General features: G+C 39.9%; 1 protein-coding gene across 1 annotated transcript in view; it reads left to right on the plus strand.

The window, feature by feature from the left end:
* Nucleotides 1–8,899, plus strand: part of WLS (Wnt ligand secretion mediator) — a 133,275-nt gene extending 124,376 nt beyond the window's left edge. The window contains exon 12 of the mRNA XM_019019532.4: nt 8,605–8,899. Coding sequence (XP_018875077.1) covers nt 8,605–8,726 — 122 coding nt within the window. The 3' untranslated portion in view covers nt 8,727–8,899. The remainder of the gene's footprint in view (nt 1–8,604) is intronic.
* The last annotated feature ends 12,921 nt before the right edge of the window (nt 8,900–21,820 follow it).

The following is a 21,820-nucleotide window of genomic DNA, read 5'->3' on the forward strand; positions in this document are numbered from 1 at the left end:
CATTCAAAGATAAATTGCCACATTGTGTTAATAGCAAAAAAAAAAAAAATATAGCTATTCAACAATGGAGGATAGTTCAACAACGGTACAGACATAAAATACAGTATTAGGCAGCAACTAAAAATTATATACAAAAGGATCTATTTAAGTCAATGAAGATTCACAATATAGTAATTAAAAAGAGCTGACTAAAAATATAGTATAATTTTGTCTTATTTTCATACATAAATGGAAAGACACATTAATCGATACCAACATATCAATTACTTAAATAGTAGGAATGAGGATTATTTTGATCATTTTCTTTATGCTCATCTGTATTTTCTAACTTTAAGAGCTTTTAAATTTAAAAGCAGAAAACATTGGAATATACATGTTCAAATGCATACCAACTTAGTTGGTTTCAGTAAGGTATACATTTAGTTCTTTTAAGGGAATTTCCTCTTGACAGGGTCCAAAGCACATTGTTTTATAATGGGGTCCATATTTGCTCTGAGGAACTGATCTCATGTTGCAGGACATTAAGCATCTCTTGTCCTGGACACTGCATACCAGTAGCCTCTATATTCACCCACCCACCCACACATACACACACACACACACACAGTGACAAACACATGCACACACATTTCCAGGTGCCCCTTGGGTGGGGAAGTGGGAAGCAGTCTGTCTATGCATGAGAAGCACTGAGCTGCCTACACTGAAATGTCTGCCACCATTGAACAGTGAGCAGCAGGTACCTAGGTTTGCAAGGGACATGTTTCTGGAATGGAATTTTTATTGTTTTGCCTCCAATAACAGTATACTTTCCAAGCTGTTGCTCTGTGGGGCTCCCAGACCTGAAGGACACTGGTCCGGTGTCCCAGAGATGCTGTCTTTATCCTCCAAACTTCCCTTAGAAACACTCAAGCTGCAGAGGTCACACACACTGGGAAATTCTGAGGACATCATCACCCAGGCCCACTGAGGGCTCCCTTAGGCCCCCCTCGAAGTACCCTCTGCCCACCCAGCCTCGGCATCTCCTCAAGAGCACTCACTGCTAACTCCCCTCCTGGCCATTGAGTCCGGCTGCCTTGCACTATCATTTATTTCTTCATGAATGGCTCGAAGTGCCTTTTAATAAACCACTCCAGAGTGTATATATTATGGATGTATCTACATCTTAAATATAGATCATTGCTATGGGAGTTACTGTTAGTTGTTTTTGGCTGTGATTCTTCCTAGTCCTAACTCCCCACCAAGAAATTCTGAAATTTCAGAGCCAGGTACTTGATTTTTCATATTAAAACTTTGATTGCAGTGACCAATGTTTAGTTTTAAGTCATCATTCTGAAGGAAAAAAGAAAAGTGATTATGTATCACCATCTTTTCTTTTTTCTCATCCCTCAGACCCTTACACCAATCCCATATCCTTTCCTTTTTGGAGCCCGGGGCATTCCTTTTTCCTCTTTTCTCCTGACATGTCTCTGTCCACTCATCTGGTGTTAGGTGTATGGTACTGACATGTTTTCCCTGGATGCAGCCCCAGAACCCAGTCCTGTCTTTCCACCCCTTATTTCTAGCAGTTCAGGCAGGTTCTGGCTCCCTTAATGTGAGGCCAAAATCACTAACAGCCCTCACCTTCCAAGAGATACATCTTTTGTGTGTTTCCCATTTATACGTGGTAGGTAGTTTCTTAGTAAACCTTGAGCAGAGTTCAGAGAGAAAAATCAAGATGCCTTTTTCATTTGGGTTTTGGACTTCCTGGAAAGCCAAGGACCTTGTAACAGTGATTTCTGCCTTTGTTTCATAGTTTGGAATTTTCAAAGTTGCTACTCAAAACCATTTCTTTCTTTCTGGATTCTTTTTCTACAATGAGGTGCACCTTGGTTATGGCTTTGTGGCATATAAAACTAGACTTTCCATTAAGAGTGACTGAACTGAATAAGGATTTAGCAAATTGTGTCTATTTTTATAAATCTGTTTTAAAACAATTAAGTAGCATAAAAACCAGTAGTACTAAACAATGCAAAAGGGCTATGCAAAGTATAAGCACTCAGGTTAGATGTCTTTTTCCAAAATCTTGCATTGTTACCTCTCACAAGGGCGGTATACTATTAGGTAAACTACTTATGCTGCTTCAACAGATCAAAGAAAGCAAAACTCCCTGGCTCCTGACTTTCCTCCAGCTTTTCTGTCAATGAATTGGAAAAGAGAATAGACATTAATAAAGGGTAGATCAGACATCTAACCTTATTAAACATGCTGGTCTGGATAAATTAGAGCTGAAGAGAATGGGACCACATAGATACATCAACTATGCACAGGCAGTGACTGCCTAAGACTTCACAGATCAGGATAGGTAACAAAGAACCAGAGACAGGAGGGTGCAATCCCTGCAATCCTAAATTTTATTTTACTGAGACAGGTGTCTTGCTTTTTTGCCCAGGTTGTAGTACAGAGGCACGATCATGGCTACCTGCATCCTTGGCCTCCCAGGTTCAAGCCATCCTCCCACCTCAGCTTCCTGAGTAGCTGGGGCTACAGGCATGCACCACCACACCTGGCTACTTTTTTTAAAAATTATTTTTAGTAGAGATGAGGTCTCCCTATGTTTCCCTGGCTGGTCTTGATCAAACTCCTGGGCTCAAGAGATCCTTCTGCCTCAGCATCCCAAAGTGCTGGGATTATAGGTGCAAGCCATCGCACCAGCCTGCAATCCTGAATTTTAAAATACAGAAGGTGAACTCACAAACTTGACAGCAAAAGCAGGCAAGGAGCTAGGAGGGACCCTGGACACCCATAGTCCCAATAGAGCTGGGCTTAGGGATCATATGATATTGCACCTACAAAGGAGAAATACCCTCCAAGTTTTCGCTGATTGTAGAGCTCAACATGAGTCAGCAGTGGGATGCAGCTGCTCAGAGCAAATGTGATATTCAGCTGCATTAATGGAACTATTATGTTTCCAAAAGAGAGCACAATGACCTCCCTGGACTTTGCATAACTAGCTAAGTCTAGAATACTGAGTCATCTCCACCGATAATGGTAGTGATGATTCTCAGAACCATTTTGTATAAAGAAGAGTTTCATGTGACTTTTCTCCTGAGCAACAGGGTCTGCACTTAGATTTTGCTTTTTTTTAAATCACAAACATTGCAGGGCCCCGAGAGACAGAAGCTGTGCATTTTATTCTTAATCAAACACTACATCAAGGAATGTTTAGTTTTCTCCCTACTGCTTCTCTCCTGTGCCTCAAGGTGGGACTCTTCAACGGTCTGGATAGTTCTGGGCCCTTGAGCCAGTGTGGCTTGCTGGGTGTGGGCCCTGTGACAGAGGTAGGGCATGTCTTATGAAGAAACCTCTGTGAGCTCCGCCAGTCAGCCAAGTCAAGGAGGAAAATTGTCCCCTGCCCCCGGCACCCCATTTTTCAGTTCAATTTAAGGCAGATCTTCTAACAATCAGGGCTGTCTAAAAACAAAATGAGCTGCTCTGGGAAGGAGCAAGTTCTCCATTTTTGGCAGTGCCCGAGCAGCATGTGGGTGACCCACTGAATACTGCTGTGGATTAAGGAAAGGCTTGGCGGGGATGATGCTGGGTGCGCCTCCAAACCCGACCCTGTGCTCCTATGCTTAGACCACCCTGGTCTCTTCTGATAAGACTTCCCAAATACCTTGCTTCTCCTCATTTGGAGTTAGTAGCCCCCTACAAACTACAATTATAGGATTCTGAATCCATTTTAAAATAAAATGGAGTATTTATCCTCTTATCTCTCTCCATCACCACCAGTACAGCCTCCAATCACTCAGCTCTGACCACTTGAATCCATAAGAAGAGAAGAACTGCATAATTTTGTCTTTCTAGCTAGCTTTCCTGGTCCATTAGAAGGGCACCGCAGTGCTCCCTCTTTAATCCCTTTAGCTTTTTGGCAAAGCAGCAGGAAAAAACACCTTATGAGGAATGTGAACAGATCACAAGGGGAGCCAACCTGTGATTGTTCTTCTTCACTCACCTGCTTCCCAGTCAGTTCAGTCCAAATCCTTTTGAAGCAAGCACATGAATTGTTGCTACTTTAGGGCAATTACAGGATTTACAGATTAAACATATCCCCACTGGTTTCCCTAGCAACCGTCTTTGAATCACAGGATGAGATAAAACTATTGTTCTAGTTAATAGAGTCTGATGTTAAGAGAAGTCCAGCCATGTAATTCACAGAGGTATGCACCCTGGTGGGAGCAGAAAGAGCGCTAGGCAGGGAGGCAGCAGACCTACGTGCAGGTTCCGGTCCACTGGGGTCAGATACAGAACAGGAACATATCTCAAGACACTGGTGACAGTGCCCCCGGCAAAAAAAAAAGGGTTCAGAGCACTGCCAGGGGAAGAAAGCTGCAGGTGTTTCTAAATGCATGAAAACATTAGGCACAGAACAATCGAAGGCAAGGGGTCTACTTGGACAAAGCCAAGACACAGTGAGGTCAGGTGCAGGGCCCACTCCTCCAGCTGCCAGACCAGGCAATCAAGCCACCTTGGGCAATGCACATTATTATGTGGCCAGACCTGGGTGGGGTCTGGGAAGGTCAGCTGGCAAGAGGGGCATACGATTTTTGGCTTTTTACCTGCATAATAAGATGCTTGGGTTACATTTCAAGGCCTATTCCAACTCTTCTGGGTAGTAGAGCTTCTCTGATTCTGAACCAATTGAGAAATAGTCATATTTCAGCAAATACAGATTAATATAGGACCTTTATTGGTTGTTGAGTAGGAGCCCTTAAAGTGGACCTGCAATCAGATGACCTTCAAAATGATACAACCCCAGCTGGGTCTGGACCTGCACATGAGGAGAATTGAGTCTGTGGTGCAAAAACATGGAGGTCAGATGCAAGCCTCAAATCAATGAATTCTGGAGAGCAAGAAGAGAGACATCAACCTCCAGATCCCAGGCTAGGATTCAACCGTTCTTCCCATAGGAAAGCAGAAGCAATGAAAAAATTGTCTCACCCTGTGCACAGTCAGCCTAAACAAGAGAGCCCGCTGTTTAGGACCCTTCTCCAACCTCCCTAAGAAGAGAAGTCATTCTTTCCCTTGGGAAGAAGTAAAAGAGGAAGGGGCAGGAAATAACTTCCCAATCCCCCAGAGGACAGAAAGTCCTGTTATAGGCTGGGAAGAATGCAGGAGGAGAAATGTTTCCTCTAACACAGGGAGGAGGGTGTTGAATGGAATACCAAAGGCATATAGCTGGCCCATGGTAGACACTCCTTACTTGCCCTTGCTTCCCAGAAAACACAAGTCTAACCACCTACACCTCTGTGTGCAGAGTCTGCAGCTCCCAGCAGCCATAACAAAGCCATTTACTGCCACCTACACACATATAGTTCAAAGTCCCTTGGAAAATGAAAATCAACAGTAAGATATTTGATTTCTCTCCCGTAACAGCTAAGTAGAATGAATATATTAAGTTATTGAAATTTTAAGAGCATATTTTTTCTTTCCCAGTATTTCTCGCTGTAACTATGAAGTTTTATCATTTTCCTTGTTAAAGGAAGAGAAAGTGTGTTTATAAGCATGTATTTTGCAAAGCCCCTTGCAGCCAGTCTTTCTGAACTTTCACCATTGGGAGATTCACCCCCAATTCATGAAGTTTCTAGATTTCTTGTGCAATATCTCAGAGTTCCTCATTTAGTAAGCAGCATCTTAATAATACCAAGCCCTGTCTTGTATTATATTCTGGACAGTGAACATAGACATATTTGTTTAAGGGTCAGAGAGAGAAGACAGCACTCTCAGGAACACACTAGAGTGAGTGGTTGAATTGGATTCAGCCCTGCAACCCTTCTGTCTTTGTGATGCTTCATGTGATCCTATCGGGACTGAGCTTCAGGTTCTTTCTTTCCAGACATTCCTGTTCCCCTCTACAAGGTAACTAAGTTCATGGAGTAAGAGGACACCAATAAAGCCTTTCTGGGGCGGCCTCCTTTCTTCAAAGAGCAAAGGAAAACTATTTCTCTGATAGGTTGCTGATGCCTATAATAATAATAATAATAATAGCAAATATGATTAACATTTATTGGCCCCTCTCTGCCAGGCATGGTGCTAGGTGCTTTGTATTATTTCATTTCTTCTTCACAACAACCCATGAGGTGTTGATTATTATCATCCCCATGTTACTGTTAACTGAAGAATCACAAGGTTCAGAAACTTGGAGAGGAGAGCTTTACTTCTAACAAAGGGTTACAGCCTGCAGGTGGCCATCCTGATAGGCTGGGAAGCATAGCCTCCAGCAGACACCAAAAGCTGGGAAGCATAGCCTCCGGCAGACACCAAAAGCAGGCACTTCAAGGGAGAGAGGGGTAAAGCAGGAATTTATGCTGAACGTTTGGCCACGTTTACGTTTACATATTCAGCAGGTTACAGGGGGCAATAAATGTTTAGGAAGTGGGGGATGCTCGCATACATAGTAAAGCAAACATGCATGTTGCATGTGTCCCATGTTCACGGTGGGCTGGAGACTTATCAGTGCTTGTTTAACTGCTAGAGTGAAAGAAAAAACCTTGAGGCAGTTACAATATAGTTTATTCCTTAAGAGTAAGGGTGTGTGACTTCGTTCTTACCTGGCATGACCTTGGGTCCTGTTTATAATATGGTATCTTATTGCCACAAAGAGTCCATTCTGACAGCCTTATGATCTCTGTTTTGACATTACAGAATAGAAAAATGAGGCTTGGAGACTCTCAAGTAACTTTGTGTGCAGTCTCACAACTGGAAAGTGGTGAGACTTTTGCCAGTTTAGACAATTCAATTTTAAATTCTAAATTTAAAACCTTTGCCTCCCACCTACCCATTCGCCCTCTTCCTCAAAGTTGAAGATTTACTATATTTAAAGGAACTCTACTATGTATTTGCATATTCCTTGAGGGTTTGAGTTTAGGGGTCATTCACACCTGATTTATTCTTTGCTCTCTGTCCTTTAGGAAGAGATGAGAGTTTGGGGTGTTATAGAACAGTTGAGAGAAGGTAGAATTTTGGAACCTGTGGACACTCTGGGAAGGAGAGACAATAGGCTGCTTCTCTGCACCCCTCCACAGGCCAGCTCCAGGCCGACATATTGGCAAGAGCAGCAGAAAAGAACCAGGGGACCAGGATCCTCAACTAACTTGTGGATCCTCAACTAATATGTGAGCTTGGCCCCTAGACTTTCAGTGTCTGGCTGCAGTTTCCTGCACTGTAACACAAACAGATTAGAATTGATGAATGTCAAGTTTCCTCTGAGTTTTCAATCTAGGTAATTCAATTCCACATCTATTAGTGAGAAAAACTGCTGGGAAAAACTGTTTTCTCTAAGAACTTTTTCTGCTTATTTGGCAAATGTTTATATAGTGCTTACAAGTAACTACTGTATACTCTCCTAAGAACCTTATGTGCACCAACTTATCTAATCCTCACAATAGACTTGTGTGGTATTGTAGGTAGTGATATTATCCTGTTATAGGTAACAGGACAGAAGCATGTGGTGATTTGCTCAAGGTCCCACAGTTTGTAAAAGTGAAGCCAAGTTGAATGTATGCAGTCTGGGTCCAGAATCCATGTCCTTACCTTGATATTATAGTCAGTCCTCTGTATCCGCAGGTTCCGCACCCAACCATGGATTGGAAATATTCTAAAAAATTAAAAATAACAATAAAAATGACACAAATGAAAAAATAGAGTATAACAACTATTTCCATAGCCTTTATATTGTATTAGGTATTATAGGTAATCTAGAGATTATTTAAAGTATATGGGAGGAGGTGCATAGGTTACGTGCAAATGGTCCCTTATGCCATTTTCCATAAGGGACTTGAGTATCTGCAGAGTTTGGTATCCACAAAGGTCCTATAGCCAATCTCCTACAGGTACGGAAGGATGACTAGAGCTTGTTTTTAATCTTATCAACATAGAATTGTGTGTCTGATCAAGTATTCCTCTTTAAATTGACAACCCAGTTACTTCTCAACTTTATTGAGTATACAAGCCCTGGGAGTGTGTGTTTTAGATACTAGGCTCAGCTTTCAGCTTTATTCTGCCTGCCTGTTTTTCTTTCATTCTTCACCCTACCAGATCTTTTTCCTGTCTCTGAGTATATCTCTTTGCAGTTCACCAAAACATTTTTGGAAGATGATAAGACATAAAAAAATAATAAAAATAAATTTAAAGATGATTCAATGACACAAGTTGGGAATCTTCCTAAGTGGCTTGCTGTATCCCCCAGTGCCTGTGCTGGGCTTTCACAGAATTTGGGAGAGAAAGTGGGGATGAGGTGGGCAGTTCTATCTTAAGATGAACTAGATACATGTTCTCAACAAGGATGGCAGTGCTGCTCGGGAGGTGTTGGAAAATTTGTTGAATGTGGAGGAACTGATTGTCACAATAATTGAGGGAGGAGGTGCTATTGAGATTTAGTGGGCAAGGGAGAAATCTGCAAATGTCCCACAATGAAGGACACAGTCCTAAACAAATTTCAAACACTCCACTAGAAATTTATGTAGGTAAAAATTTTTATAGTTACCTGAGCCTTGGTCCTAAACTCCATGTTACATATTTTTTTAAAAGGATATTTTGCATGGTTTTAAAATATACTGAATTTTCCAGGAATGCAACTCCCATGTAAATCGAGGGAAGATTGTGCTTTGTTTGTTTCGGAACTTTATCAAGAATTGTTCAGCGCTTCGAAATATTCCTTCATCAATGACAACGCAGCTTCTGGTATTTGAGTCAACAAGGCAACACATGTTTATCAGCTTTGCATTTGCAGTTGTCACAGTCACATTGATTGTACTTGTATACGCACACAAATACACTCATTTAGCCTTTATCTCAAAATGTTAAATATAAGGAAAAAAGCGTCAACAATAAATATTCTTTGAGTATTGTCTTACTTCTCTTACATCCATATTAACTCAATGTATGTAGAAGAAAACATCTGCCAACTTTATCATTGTCTCTAGTGTAGTCATGCCTGAACATTTCCAGGTTGAAAAACATTTTGTTACAAATTACCTTTTATTTATTTATCCTCCATGTAACAGGATACTCTATTGTTTTCTAAAAATTTAGATTACCTATAAGTTTTTTTCAGGATAGAAAAAGGAATATTCAAATATTTGTATTTAAAATGGTAGTGTTGCATCTGATAGGTTGAGAACCACTAGCTAAGCCTTCAAAGGTGCATGTTCCCAGCACATGTAATGGCGTTCTTCAACTGTATGATTCCCAGCTTCATACAGTCATTTGAGAAGTACTAAGGCAGTGCAGAATTGCAGGACCGAGATCAGAAAGAAAATCTCCAATAAATTTGGACCATAGTGGATATAAGCTAAAATTAATTTTTACAAAGGTAACTGTAAAATACCCATATGCTTGGAAGTTTTAAAACTATTTGCAAATTTCAAAAACCCCTCACAATTAATATTTTAAAATAGTTGAAACTAATTGAATGTAAACACTGATAATATCAAAACTTGTGGGATATAGCTAAACTATACTTAGAATATTCGTGTAATAAAAGAAATGCATGTAATACTGAAATGCATGTAATAAAAGACAGTTGAAATCAATGGTTTAAGTATACCACCCAAGATTTTAGAAGAGGAAAGGCAAATTAAATAAAAAAGACAGGAGAAGGAGGTAAAAAATTAAAACAGAAAAAAATTAATGAAATATAATACAGATGACAATAAAGAGAACCAGTAGGCCAAAAATTTGTTCATTAAAAAGTACAATAAGATTGATAAACTGGCAAGACTGATCAAGAAAAAGAAAAGAGATCAAAAGCAAGAGCAGGAGCAAGTCAGCAAGACAGCAAGAGCAAATTACCCATTATCAAAAATAAAAAGTGTCGGGCACAGTGGTTCACACCAGTAATCCCAACACTTTGGGAGGCCAAAACAGCAGGATCACTTGAACTCAGGAGTTTGAGACAACATAATGAGATCTCATTTCTACAAAAAATAAAATAAAATAAATATCCAGGCATGGTGGCGCACACTTGTAGTCCCAACTACTCAGGAGGCTGAGGTGGGAGGATTGCTGGAGCCTGAGAGGTTGAGGTTGCTGTGAGCTCTGGTTGCACCACTACACTCCAGCCTGGGCAACAGAGTGAGACCCTGTCTCAATAAATAAATAAATAAATAAATAAATAAATAAAAAGGGGAATAGCATCACAGACGACAAAGTTTCAACACAGATGCTACAAAGTTAATAAGAGGATAACATGAACAATTTTATGCCAATAAACTTGAATTTTTACACGTTATGGACAAATTTCTTAAAAAACTTACTAAAATTGATACAAGAAGAAATAGAGTATATGAATAATCTCTATGAATATTTTTTAAATTTTATATTCAATTTTGTTCCCACAAAGAAAAGTTGGGCTTCACTGGTAAATTTTACCAAACATATGAGAAAGAAATAGGACAATTACACAGACTATTCCAGAGAATATGGAAAAAGGAGAAATTTTCCAATTCGTTTTATAAAGTTCTATAATTTTGACAGCATCAACTTGATACCAACAAAATTACAGTCCAATAATGCTTACAAACATAGATGCAAATATTCTAAAAGGAATATTAGCAAACTCAATACAGCAATACATAAAAAGTGCAATTGATCAAAACCAAGTTGGATAATTTCTAGAAATGCAATTTCTAGTTTAACATTGGAAAAGCCAGGCAGGGTAATTCACTGTATTAACACCATGAAAGATAAAAATTGCTGACATCTCAATAGGTTAAAAAATATTTAATTAAATTCAACACCTATTCATGAAAAAAGACTAAGAACTAGGAAAGGAAGATAATTTCTTTAATTTCATCAGGGCCATATAAAAAGCCAGCATCATAATAAATGGTGAAATGCTGAATGCTTTCTCTGAGACTAGGAACAAGCCAAGTATGCCCAGAATCACCACTTCTTCACAGTATTCTAATGGAAATCCTAGTAATTACAACAATAACAGAAATTAAACCAAGGGTATAAGGAATAGAAAAACTATGATTGTTTGCAAATGTTATTTACATATGCAAAGAAAATCCATAATAATTACAATTAAAGTATCATAAATAATAAGTGAGCTTTGCAAGGTTGCCAGATGCAAGGTCAAGATATGAAATCAATACCAGCATTAAAAATTAGAAAATAAAAATTTAAAGCAGATATCATTTCATAGTAGCAACAAAACTACCAAATACTTTTGAATAAATCTAACAAATATGTACAAGACCTCTGCACAGAAAATAACATATATTGAGATAAATTACTGAAGACCTACATACATAGAGAAATATCCCATCTTGGTAGAATGAAGAAAACTCTATGAAACATAAACTCCATTATATGCAATCCCCATTAAAATCACAGCAGTGTTTTTTAATAAAAAATTCTGAGCAGCTTCTAAAATATACTCAGAAATACAAAGGACTGTAAATAGCGTAAAGCCTAAGGACTTACTCCATCAGATATCAAGACTTATAGGTAATTAAACTACAGTAATTAAGACAGTGTGATATTGATGTAAGGAAAGACAAATAGACTACAGAAAAGAGTTTTCAAACAGATCCACACATACTTGGACATTTGATCTTGCAAGCTAGTACTGTAGAGCAGCAGAGAAAGGATCATTCAGTAAATAGTGCTCAGTCTATTGAGTAACTGTCTGGGGAGAAAAAGAGAAACTTGATCATTATGTCACACCACACATAAAAATCAATTCTCAGTGCATGGTAGCTCTAAATGTAAAGGGCAAAATAATAGAGCTTCTATTAGATAAAATAAGAAAATATCTTCATGATGTGAGGCTAGAGAAAAAAATTTATTAAATGACACAAAGATCACTAACAATACAGGAAAATATGGATAAATTGGATATATTACATTAAATTAAGAACTTTTGTTCATCTAATGACATTATTAAAAGAGGGGGAAAGTAAGCCAAAGAGTAGAAGATATTTGCAACACATGTATATGTGAGCAACTTGTGTCCAAAACACATGAAAAACTTGTACAAACATAAAAATACAGACAAGTCAAGATGCCTCCTGTATAAAAAAGAGGATACCAAATAGCTAATATACCTACGAAAGGTGCTCAACCTCATTAGTAATCAAGAAAATACAAATTGAAATAAACACCTACCCTGTGACCCAGCAATTCCATTCCTAGGCCTATACCAACAGAAGTGCAAGCACATGTGGACAAAAAGATATTTACAAGAGTATTGATAACAGCCTTATTTGTAATGGCCCCTGAATGGAAGCAGCTCAAATGTCCATTCATAGTAGAAATTGTGGTGTCCTCATTTAGTGAAATACCACCAGCAATTACGATGAATAAAACTATACAATGTGAACAATTTTACAAACATTATTTTGAGCACAGAAATTCAGCAAGAAAGAATATATACTGTGTGATGATATATAAATGATCCCACTTACGTAAGGTCAAAAACAAGCAAAACTGGCCAGGCGCAGTGGCTCACCCCTGTAATCCCAACACTTCGGGAAACAGGTGGGCAGATCACTTGACATCAGGAGTTCAAGACCAGCCTGGGCAACATGGTAAAATCCCTTCTCTACTAAAAATACAAAAATTATCCAGGCATGGTGGCACACACCTGTAGTCACAGCTACTTGGGAGGCTGAGGCAGGAGAACTGCTTGAACCCGGGAGGCAGAGTTTGCAGTGAGCTGATATCACACCACTGCATTCCAGCCTGGGCAACAGAGGGAGACTCCATCTCAAAAAAAAAAAAAAAAAAAAAGGCAAGCGAAACTAAACCATAGTTTTAGAAGACTGTATAGTAAATAAATAGGGAGTAGTTTTGGGGAAGGAACCTGAGCTTGGCTTTTGGGATGATGAAAATGTCCTATGCATGATGGTGATGTATTATATGGAGCTATGTGCTAATGATGTATATACTATGTGTACTATATTTCAATATTTTAAAAAATTCAGCAATACCTTAATCAGACTAGGCTCACAGAATTTTTTTACACTATTAAACTAATGTAACAGTTGATGTGACAATTTATAAGCAACATTGATGAAACAATAGGAAGAAATCATCTATGGTTTATAACTAGTAGTAAATGAATAAGCTTTTACTCATTGAAGAAAATCTACATGCAGAATATACCCTGAAAAGTTTGAAGAAGGTAGCTCAATGAAGACAAAACTCCTTAGAGAAGCCCTAACTGGACTTAAGACTTTAGGCTTCACTGGCATTCAATCACACTCTGTTCTCACCTACAGTTCACAAAAGCCACCTACACCCCCTTCCAGTCCCAGAGACACTTTTTTCTTAATCCTGGACCAGATGAAGGCAGAACCGTTTGAGCTCTGGCTGGCTAATAGCAGAATTGAAATGTCTCCAACAATACAGAGCTGCAAATTGCTGTGATTCATCCTAGGTGAATGCAGTCCTTGGACACCTTATCATAAAAGGAACACAGTTGCTAAAACTCTTCTGTGTGGCCAAAGGCCCCCTCACCTACATGTGGGTACTGAGATTTGGGTTTTAATTTTTAATCTGAGAGCACAGTTTAATAACTGGGCCATTTTTCTGGTGGGGGGGAGAGTGTTGTCATTGCCATTGCTGCTGTTGTTATAAGAGAAAGGAAAGCGGGTGTGCAGCTCCCAGAATGATCGACACAGAAGATGGGTGATTTCTGCATTTCCAACTGAAGTATCTGGTTCATCTCACTGAGACTGGTTGGACAGTGGGTGCAGCTCACGGAAGGTGAGCCGAAGCAGGGCAGGGCATCGCCTTACCCGGGAAGTGCAAGGGGTTGGCGGATTTCCCTTTCCTAGCCAAGGGAAGCTGTGACAGAGTGTACCAGGAAAAATCAGCTCACTGCCACCCAAATACTGCACTTTTCCAATGGTCTTAGCAAACAGAACACAAGGAGATTATATCCTGTGCCTGACTCAGTGGGTCCCATGCCCACTGAGCCTTCCTCACTGCTAGCGCAGCAGCCTGAGATCAAACTGCAAGGCAGCAGCCTGGCTGGGGGAGAGGCGTCAGCCATTGCTGAGGCTAGAGTAGGTAAACGAAGCAGCCTGGAAACTCAAACTGGGTGGAGCCCACCACAGCTCAACAAGGCCTGCCTGCCTCTGTAGACTCTATCTCTGGGGGCAGAGCATAGCTGACCAAAGGCAGCAGAAACTTCTGCAGACTTAAACGTCCCTGTCTGACAGCTCTGAAGAGAGCAGAGGTTCTCCCAGCACAGTGTTTGATCTCTGAGAACAGACAGAGTGCCTCCTCAAGTGGGTCCCTGACCCCTGTGTAGCCTAACTGGGAGACACCTCCCAGTAGGGGACAACTGACACCTCATATAGCAAGGTGCCCCTCTGAGATGAAGCTTCCAGAGGAAGTATCAGGCAGCAATATTTGCTATTCTGCAGCCTCCGCTGGTGATACCCAGGCAAACAGGGTCTGAAGTGGACCTCCAGCAAACTCCATTGGACCTGCAGCTGAGGGACCTGTTAGAAGGAAAACTAACAAACAGAAAGGAATAGCATCAACATCAACAAAAAGAACATCCACACCAAAACCCCATCTGTAGATCACCAACATCAAACACCAAAGGTTGATAAAACCACAAAGAGGGAGAGAAACCAGAGCAGAAAAGCTGAAAATTCTAAAAACCAGAGTGCCTGTTCTCCTCCAAAGGATCGCAGCTCCCCACCAGCAATGGAACAAAGCAGGATGGAGAATGACTTTGACGAGTTGACAGAAGTAGGCTTCAGAAGGTTGGTAATAACAAACTTCTCCGAGCTAAAGGAGGATGTTCAAACCCATCACAAGGAAGCTAAAAACCTTGAAAAAAGATCAGATGAATGGCTAACTAGAATAAACAGAGTAGTGAAGACCTTAAATGACCTGATGGAGCAGAAGACCATGGCACCAGAACTACATGATGCATGCACAAGCTTAAGTAGCCAATTTGATCAAGTGGAAGAAAGGGTATCAGTGATTGAAGATCAAATTAATGAAATGAAGCGAGAGGAGAAGTTAAGAGAAAAAAACAGTAAAAAGAAACGAACAAAGCCTCCCAGGCATATGGGACTATGTGAAAAGACCAAATCTACGTTTGATTGGTGTACTTGAAAGTGACGGGGAGAATGGAAACAAGTTGGAAAACACTCTTCAGGATATTATCCAGGAGAACTTTCCCAACCTAACAAGGCAGGCCAACATTCAAGTTTAGGAAATGCAGAGAACACCACAAAGATACACCTCAAGAAGAGAAACTCCAGGACACATAGTTGTCAGATTCACCAAGGTTAAAATGAAGGAAAAAATGTTAAGGGCAGCCAGAAAGAAAGGTTGGGTTACCCACAAAGGGAAGCCCAGTCAGACTAACAGCAGATCTCTCAGCAGAAACTCTATAAGCCAAAAGAGAGTGGGGGCCAATATTCAACATTCTTAAAAGATTTTTCAAACCAGAATTTCATATCCAGCCAAACTAAGCTTCATAAGTGAAGGAGAAATAAAATCCTTTACAGACAAGCAAATGCTGAGAGATTTTGTCACCACCAGGACTGCCTTACAAGAGCTCCTGAAGGAAGCACTAAACATGGAAAGGAACAACTGGTACCAGCCACTGCAAAAACATGCAAATTGTAAAGACCATTGATGCTAGGAAGAAACTGCATCAACTAATGGGCAAAATAACCAGCTAACATCATAATGACAGGATCAAATTCACACATAACAATATTAACCTTAAATGTAAATGGGCTAAATGCCCCAGTTAAAAGACACAGACTGGCAACTTGGATAGAGTCAAGACCCATCAGTGTGCTGTATTCAGGAGACCCATCTCACGTACAGAGACACACATAGGCTCAAAATAAAGGGATGAAGGAAGATCTACCAAGCGAATGGAAAGCAAAAAAAAAAAAAAAAAAAAAAAAAAAGAAGAAAAAGAAAAAGCAGGGGTTGTAATCCTACTCTGATAAAACAAACTTTAAACAAACAAAGATCAAAAGAGACAAGGCCATTACGTAATGGTAAAGGGATCAATTCAACAAGAAGAGCTAACTACCCTAAATATATATGCACCCAATACAGGAGCACCCAGATTCATAAAGCAAGTCCTTAGAGACCTACAAAGAGACTCAGACTCCCACACAATAATAATAGGAGACTTTAACACCCCACTGTCAATATTAGACAGATCAATGAGACAGAAGGTTAACAAGGATATCCAGGAGTTGAACTCAGCTCTGCACCATGCGGACCTAATAGACATCTACAGAACTCTCCACCACAAATCAACAGAATATACATTCTTCTCAGCACTACATCGCACTTATTCCAAAATTGACCACATATTTGGAAGTAAAGCACTCCTCAGCAAATGTAAAATAATAGAAATTATAACAAACTGTCTCTCAGATCATAGTGCAATCAAATTAGAACTCAGGATTAAGAAACTCACTGAAAACTGCACAACTACATGGAAACTGAACAACCTGCTCCTGAATGTCTACTGGGTAAATAACGAAATGAAGGCAGAAGTAAAGATGTTCTTTGAAACTAATGAGAATAAACACACAACGTACCAGAATCTCTGGGACACATTTAAAGCAGTGTGTAGAGGGAAATTTATAGCACTAAATGCCCACAAGAGAAAGCAGGAAAGATCAAAAATTGACACCTTAACATCACAATTAAAAGAACTAGAGAAGCAAGAGAAAACAAATTCAAAAGCAAGCAGAAGGCAAGAAATAACTAAGAGCAGAACTGAAGGAGATAGAGACACAAAAAACCCTTCAAAAAAAAATCAATGAATCCAGGAGTTGGTTTTTTGAAAAGATCAACAAAATTGATAGACCACTAGCAAGAGTAATAAAGAAGAAAAGAGAAGAATCAAATAGATGCAATAAACAAATGATGAAGGGGATATCACCACTGATCCCACAGAAATACAAACTACAATCAGAGAATACTATAACCCCTCTATGCAAATAAACTAGAAAATCTAGAAGAAATGCATAAATTCCTGGACACATACATCCTCCCAAGACTAAACCAGGAAGAAGTTGAATCCCTGAATAGACAAATAACAGACTCTGAAATTGAGGCAATAACTAATAGGCTACCAACCAAAAAAACTCCAGGACCAGACAGATTCACAGCTGAGTTCTAACAGAGGTAGAAAGAGAAGCTGGTACCATTCCTTCTGAAATTTTTCCAATCAATAGAAAAAGAGGGAATCCTCCCTAACTCATTTTATGAGGCCAGCATCATCTTGATACCAGAGCCTGGCAGAGACACAACAAAAAAAAGAGAATTTTAGACCAATATCCTTGATGAACATCGATGCGAAAATCCTCAATAAAATACTGGCAAACCGAATCCAGCAGCACATCAAAAATCTTATCCACCAAGATGAAGTTGGCTTCATCCCTGGGATGCAAGGCTGGTTCAACATACGTAAATCAATGAACATAATCCATCAGATAAATAGGACCAAAGACAAAAGCCACATGATTATCTCAACAGATGCAGAAAAGGCCTTTGACAAAATTCAACAGCGCTTCATGTTAAAAACTCTCAATAAACTAGGTATTGATGGAACGTATCTCAAAATAATAGGTATTTATGACAAACCCCCAGCCAATATCATACTGAATGGGCAAAAACTGGAAGCATTCCCTTTGAAAACTGGCACAAGACAGGGAACTTCAACATAGTGTTGGAAGTTCTGGCCAGGGCAATCAGGCAAGAGAAAGAAATAAAAGGTATTCAATTAGGAAAAGAAGAAGTCAAATTGTCCCTGTTTGCAGATGACATGATTGTATATTTAGAAAACCCCATTGTCTCAGCCCAAAATCTCCTTAAGCTGATAAGCAACTTCAGCAAAGTCTCAGGATACAAAATCAATGTGCAAAAATCACAAGCATTCCTACACACCAATAACAAACAGCCAAATCATGAGTGAACTCCCATTCACAATTGCTACAAAGAGAATAAAATACTTAGGAATCCAACTTACAAGGGATATTAAGGATCTCTTCAAGGAGAGCTACAAACCACTGCTCAACGAAATAAGAAGACACAAACAAATGGAAGAACATTCCATGCTCATGAATAGGAAGAATCAATATCATGAAAATGGCCATAATGCCCAAGGTAATTTATAGATTCAATGCCATCCCCATCAAGCTACCAATGACTTTCTTCACAAAATTGGAAAAAACTACATTAAAGTTCATATGGAACCAAAAAAGAGCCTGCATTGCCAAGACAATCCTAAGCAAAAAGAACAAAGCTGGAGGCTTCATGCTACCTGACTTCAAACTATACAAGTCTACAGTAACCAAAACAGCATGGTACAGGTACCAAAACAGAGATATACACCAACGGAACAGAACAGAGGTCTCAGAAATAACACCACCCATCTATAACCAACTAATCTTTGACAAACTTGACAAAAACAAGACATGGGGAAAAGATTCCCTATTTAATCAATGGTGCTGGGAAAACTGGCTAGGCATATGTAGAAAGCTGAAACTGGATCCCTTTCTTACACCTTATACGAAACTTAATTCAAGATGGATTAAAGACTTAAATGTTAGACCTAAAACCATAAAAGCCCTAGAAGAAAACCTAGGCATTACCATTCAGGACATAGGCATGGGCAAGGACTTCATGTCTAAAACACCAAAAGCAATGGCAACAAAAGCTAAAATAGACAAATGGGATCTAATTAAACTAAAGGGTTTCTGTACAGCAAAAGAAACTACCATCAGAGTGAACAGGCAACCTACAGAATGGGAGAAAATTTTTGCAATCTACCCATCTGACAAAGGGCTAATATCTAGAATCTACAAAGAACTTAAACAAATTTAAAAGAAAAAAATCAAACAACCCCATCAAAAAGTGGGCAAAGGATATGAACAGACACTTTTCAAAAAAAGACATTTATGCAGCCAAAAGACACATGAAAAAATGCTCATCATCACTGGTCATCAGAGAAATGCAAATCAAAACCACAATGAGATACCATCTCACACCAGTTAGAATGGCCATCATTAAAAAGTCAGGAAACAACAGATGCTGGAGAGGATGTGGAGAAATAGGAACACTTTTACACTGTTGGTTGAAGTGTAAACTAGTTCAACCATTGTGGAAGACAGTGTAGCAATTCCTTAAGGATCTAGAACTAGAAATACCATTTGACCCAGTGATCCCATTACTGGGTATATACCCAAAGGATTATAAGTCATGCTACTATAAAGACACATGCACACGCATGTTTATTGCAGCACTATTCACAATAGCAAAGACCTGGAACCAACCCAAATGTCCAACAATGATAGACTGGATTAAGAAAATGTGGCACATATACACCATGGAATACTATGCAGTCATAAATAAGGATGAGTTCATGTCCTTTGTAGGTACATGGATGAAGGTGGAAATCATCATTCTCAGCAAACTATCACAAGGACAGAAAACCAAACACTACATGTTCTCACTCATAGGTGGGAACTGAACAATGAGAACACTTGTACGCAGGGTGGGGAACATCACCCCCCGGGGCCTGTCATGGGGTGGGGGGATGGGGGAGGGGTAGCATTAGGAGAAATACCTAATGTAAATGATGAGTTAATGGGTGCAGCAAACCAACATGGCACATGTATACATATGTAACAAACCTGCACGTTGTGCACATATACCCTAGAACTTAAAGTATAATTAAAAAAAGAAAAGAAACAAAAGAAGGGAGGGAGAAATTTCAAGACCCTTATGATCTTTCCCTAAGCTACCTTTTTAACATAGCTCTCATTGATACCCTGGGTAGAGCCTATATTAGCAAAATAAAAATCACCACCATGAAATACCGTGTGCTTCCTGCTTTTAAGCATTTGTCCATGCCTCGCCCACTCACTTCTTCCTGGATGAATCAACTCCACCTTCAAACTGCATCCAAGTGCAGTTTCCTCCAGACGGCTTTGCTGACCATCCCAGGCCCAGATGAGTCCTCTTTCCTGTGGACTCCAATTGCTATGTATTGACTCTCTTTTCAACACCCTAAATCAGAATACATGGTCTGCAGAGACTCTGTCTCCCACTTATGGGTGTGAGCAGCTATCTAGGAGATGTTGTTTGAAGCTGAAAATACTGGAATTTCACACATCAAAAGTTTTTTTGTTTTTTTTTTTTTACTTTAAGTGCGTATTATGGGCCAGGCACTATGTTAAACACATCACATACATGATTTCATTGAAACCTCATGACAATCCTCATAGGTAGGTATTATTATAGTTGTGCCCGAGGTTATACTAGTGACAATAAATTGCAGAGCCAGAATTCAAACTCGGATCTAGATGAATATTTAGGACACGCTCACCACTCGGCCACCTAGCTGCTCACAGAAGTGAGAAAGGGTAGGGTGGCAGGGTTTGGATTGGGTGAGGCTTCCAGTGTGTGAAGAGAAGCTGGGAGAGATGAGGCTGGGCTTGACCACAAGCATATAGGAAGTACTCAGGGCTGGCATAAGTGGGATTTAGGCCCTCAAACTCTGTTGCTTTCCTTGTCCCATTCTCAAGTAAAGAATATTGGCATTTTCTGTAACTAATGGAAAGTACTATGCATATGCATTTCAAGCCTCATGCCAACTCAATGACGGCCCTTTAGCCACTTACACAGAAATTCTGGAGCCACCAATGCATGCAGCTTGTGGATGTCCACCTGTGAACACCCCAGTCCCTTGCACACTAGCTCATGTCTCCAATACTGCATGTGCTTTCCTCACCAAGATTGCCAGGGACCTTCCCAATATTCTAGGATTATATTATTATCTCTGCTGTTGTTCTAGTTTCCAAGTAACACAGAAATTATCTTTGGCCTCAAGAAGTGATAGAGCATTGTGGTGAAGAGTTTCTATCTCTTGTGCTCTTAGATAAATGAGATAACTTCCTTAGTTAGTCCATGATTCTGCTCTATGGGATGATCTCTTTAACTCACTGTTCTAGGAGGCACCTAGTCTTGATCTTTGGGAAGTTCTTCACTGTTCATTTTCGTATTTGTCCATCTCCAAAGTGGGTGTTAGAGTAGACCCTCCCAAGTACAATGGTCTATCTCTTATTATTTGTGTGATTTGGGGCTCCTCTCAGTTTCAGTGTCCTCAGTGTAAATGGAGAATATATTATACTTGCACCTATCTCATTGGGTTGGTTTTGTTGGTTAAATGAGCTAATATACACGGAGCATGTAGCAAATACTTGTAATCTATAAATGCTAGTGTGTTAGTCTAGGTAGGCTAGATTCTGCTGTGGTAACAAACAGACCCATTCACATTCCATTGGCCATAACTCACATTCCATTGGCCATAACTCAGTCGCATGGCCTCAGATAACTCTAAGGAAGGCTGGGAAATGCAGTCTTCATGTGTGCCTAGAAAGAAGAGGAATCAGGCTTGGTGAGCCCTTAGTCACTTTTTCACACAGACTGCCCTACTTGTTGTCAAATAGCAATTTCACTCTGCTTCTCACACAAAGAACATACTTGTGCCCTTCCCTCAAATCCTATCCCATCACAGCATTCAGCCTCAAGTCCAGGATCTCTGAGTGATGGGCAGCAATCGCCATCAGGTGCTGATTTTGCTTCTCGAGTTTGGTGACCTATTAATGAAAAAGGAAAGTTATTCCCCATTACCCCCAGGGCCACTCACCATGCACATGATTACAGAGGAAGAATAAGATAATCATAATGAACGCCCATTAGAAAACAGAGGAAGAATGTGAGGCACACTGTGGTCACTGGACCTTGGCAATTCAGAAATCCCACC

This window comes from Gorilla gorilla, chromosome 1 (genome assembly GCF_029281585.2).
Source record: "Gorilla gorilla gorilla isolate KB3781 chromosome 1, NHGRI_mGorGor1-v2.1_pri, whole genome shotgun sequence".
NCBI lineage: Eukaryota > Metazoa > Chordata > Mammalia > Primates > Hominidae > Gorilla > Gorilla gorilla.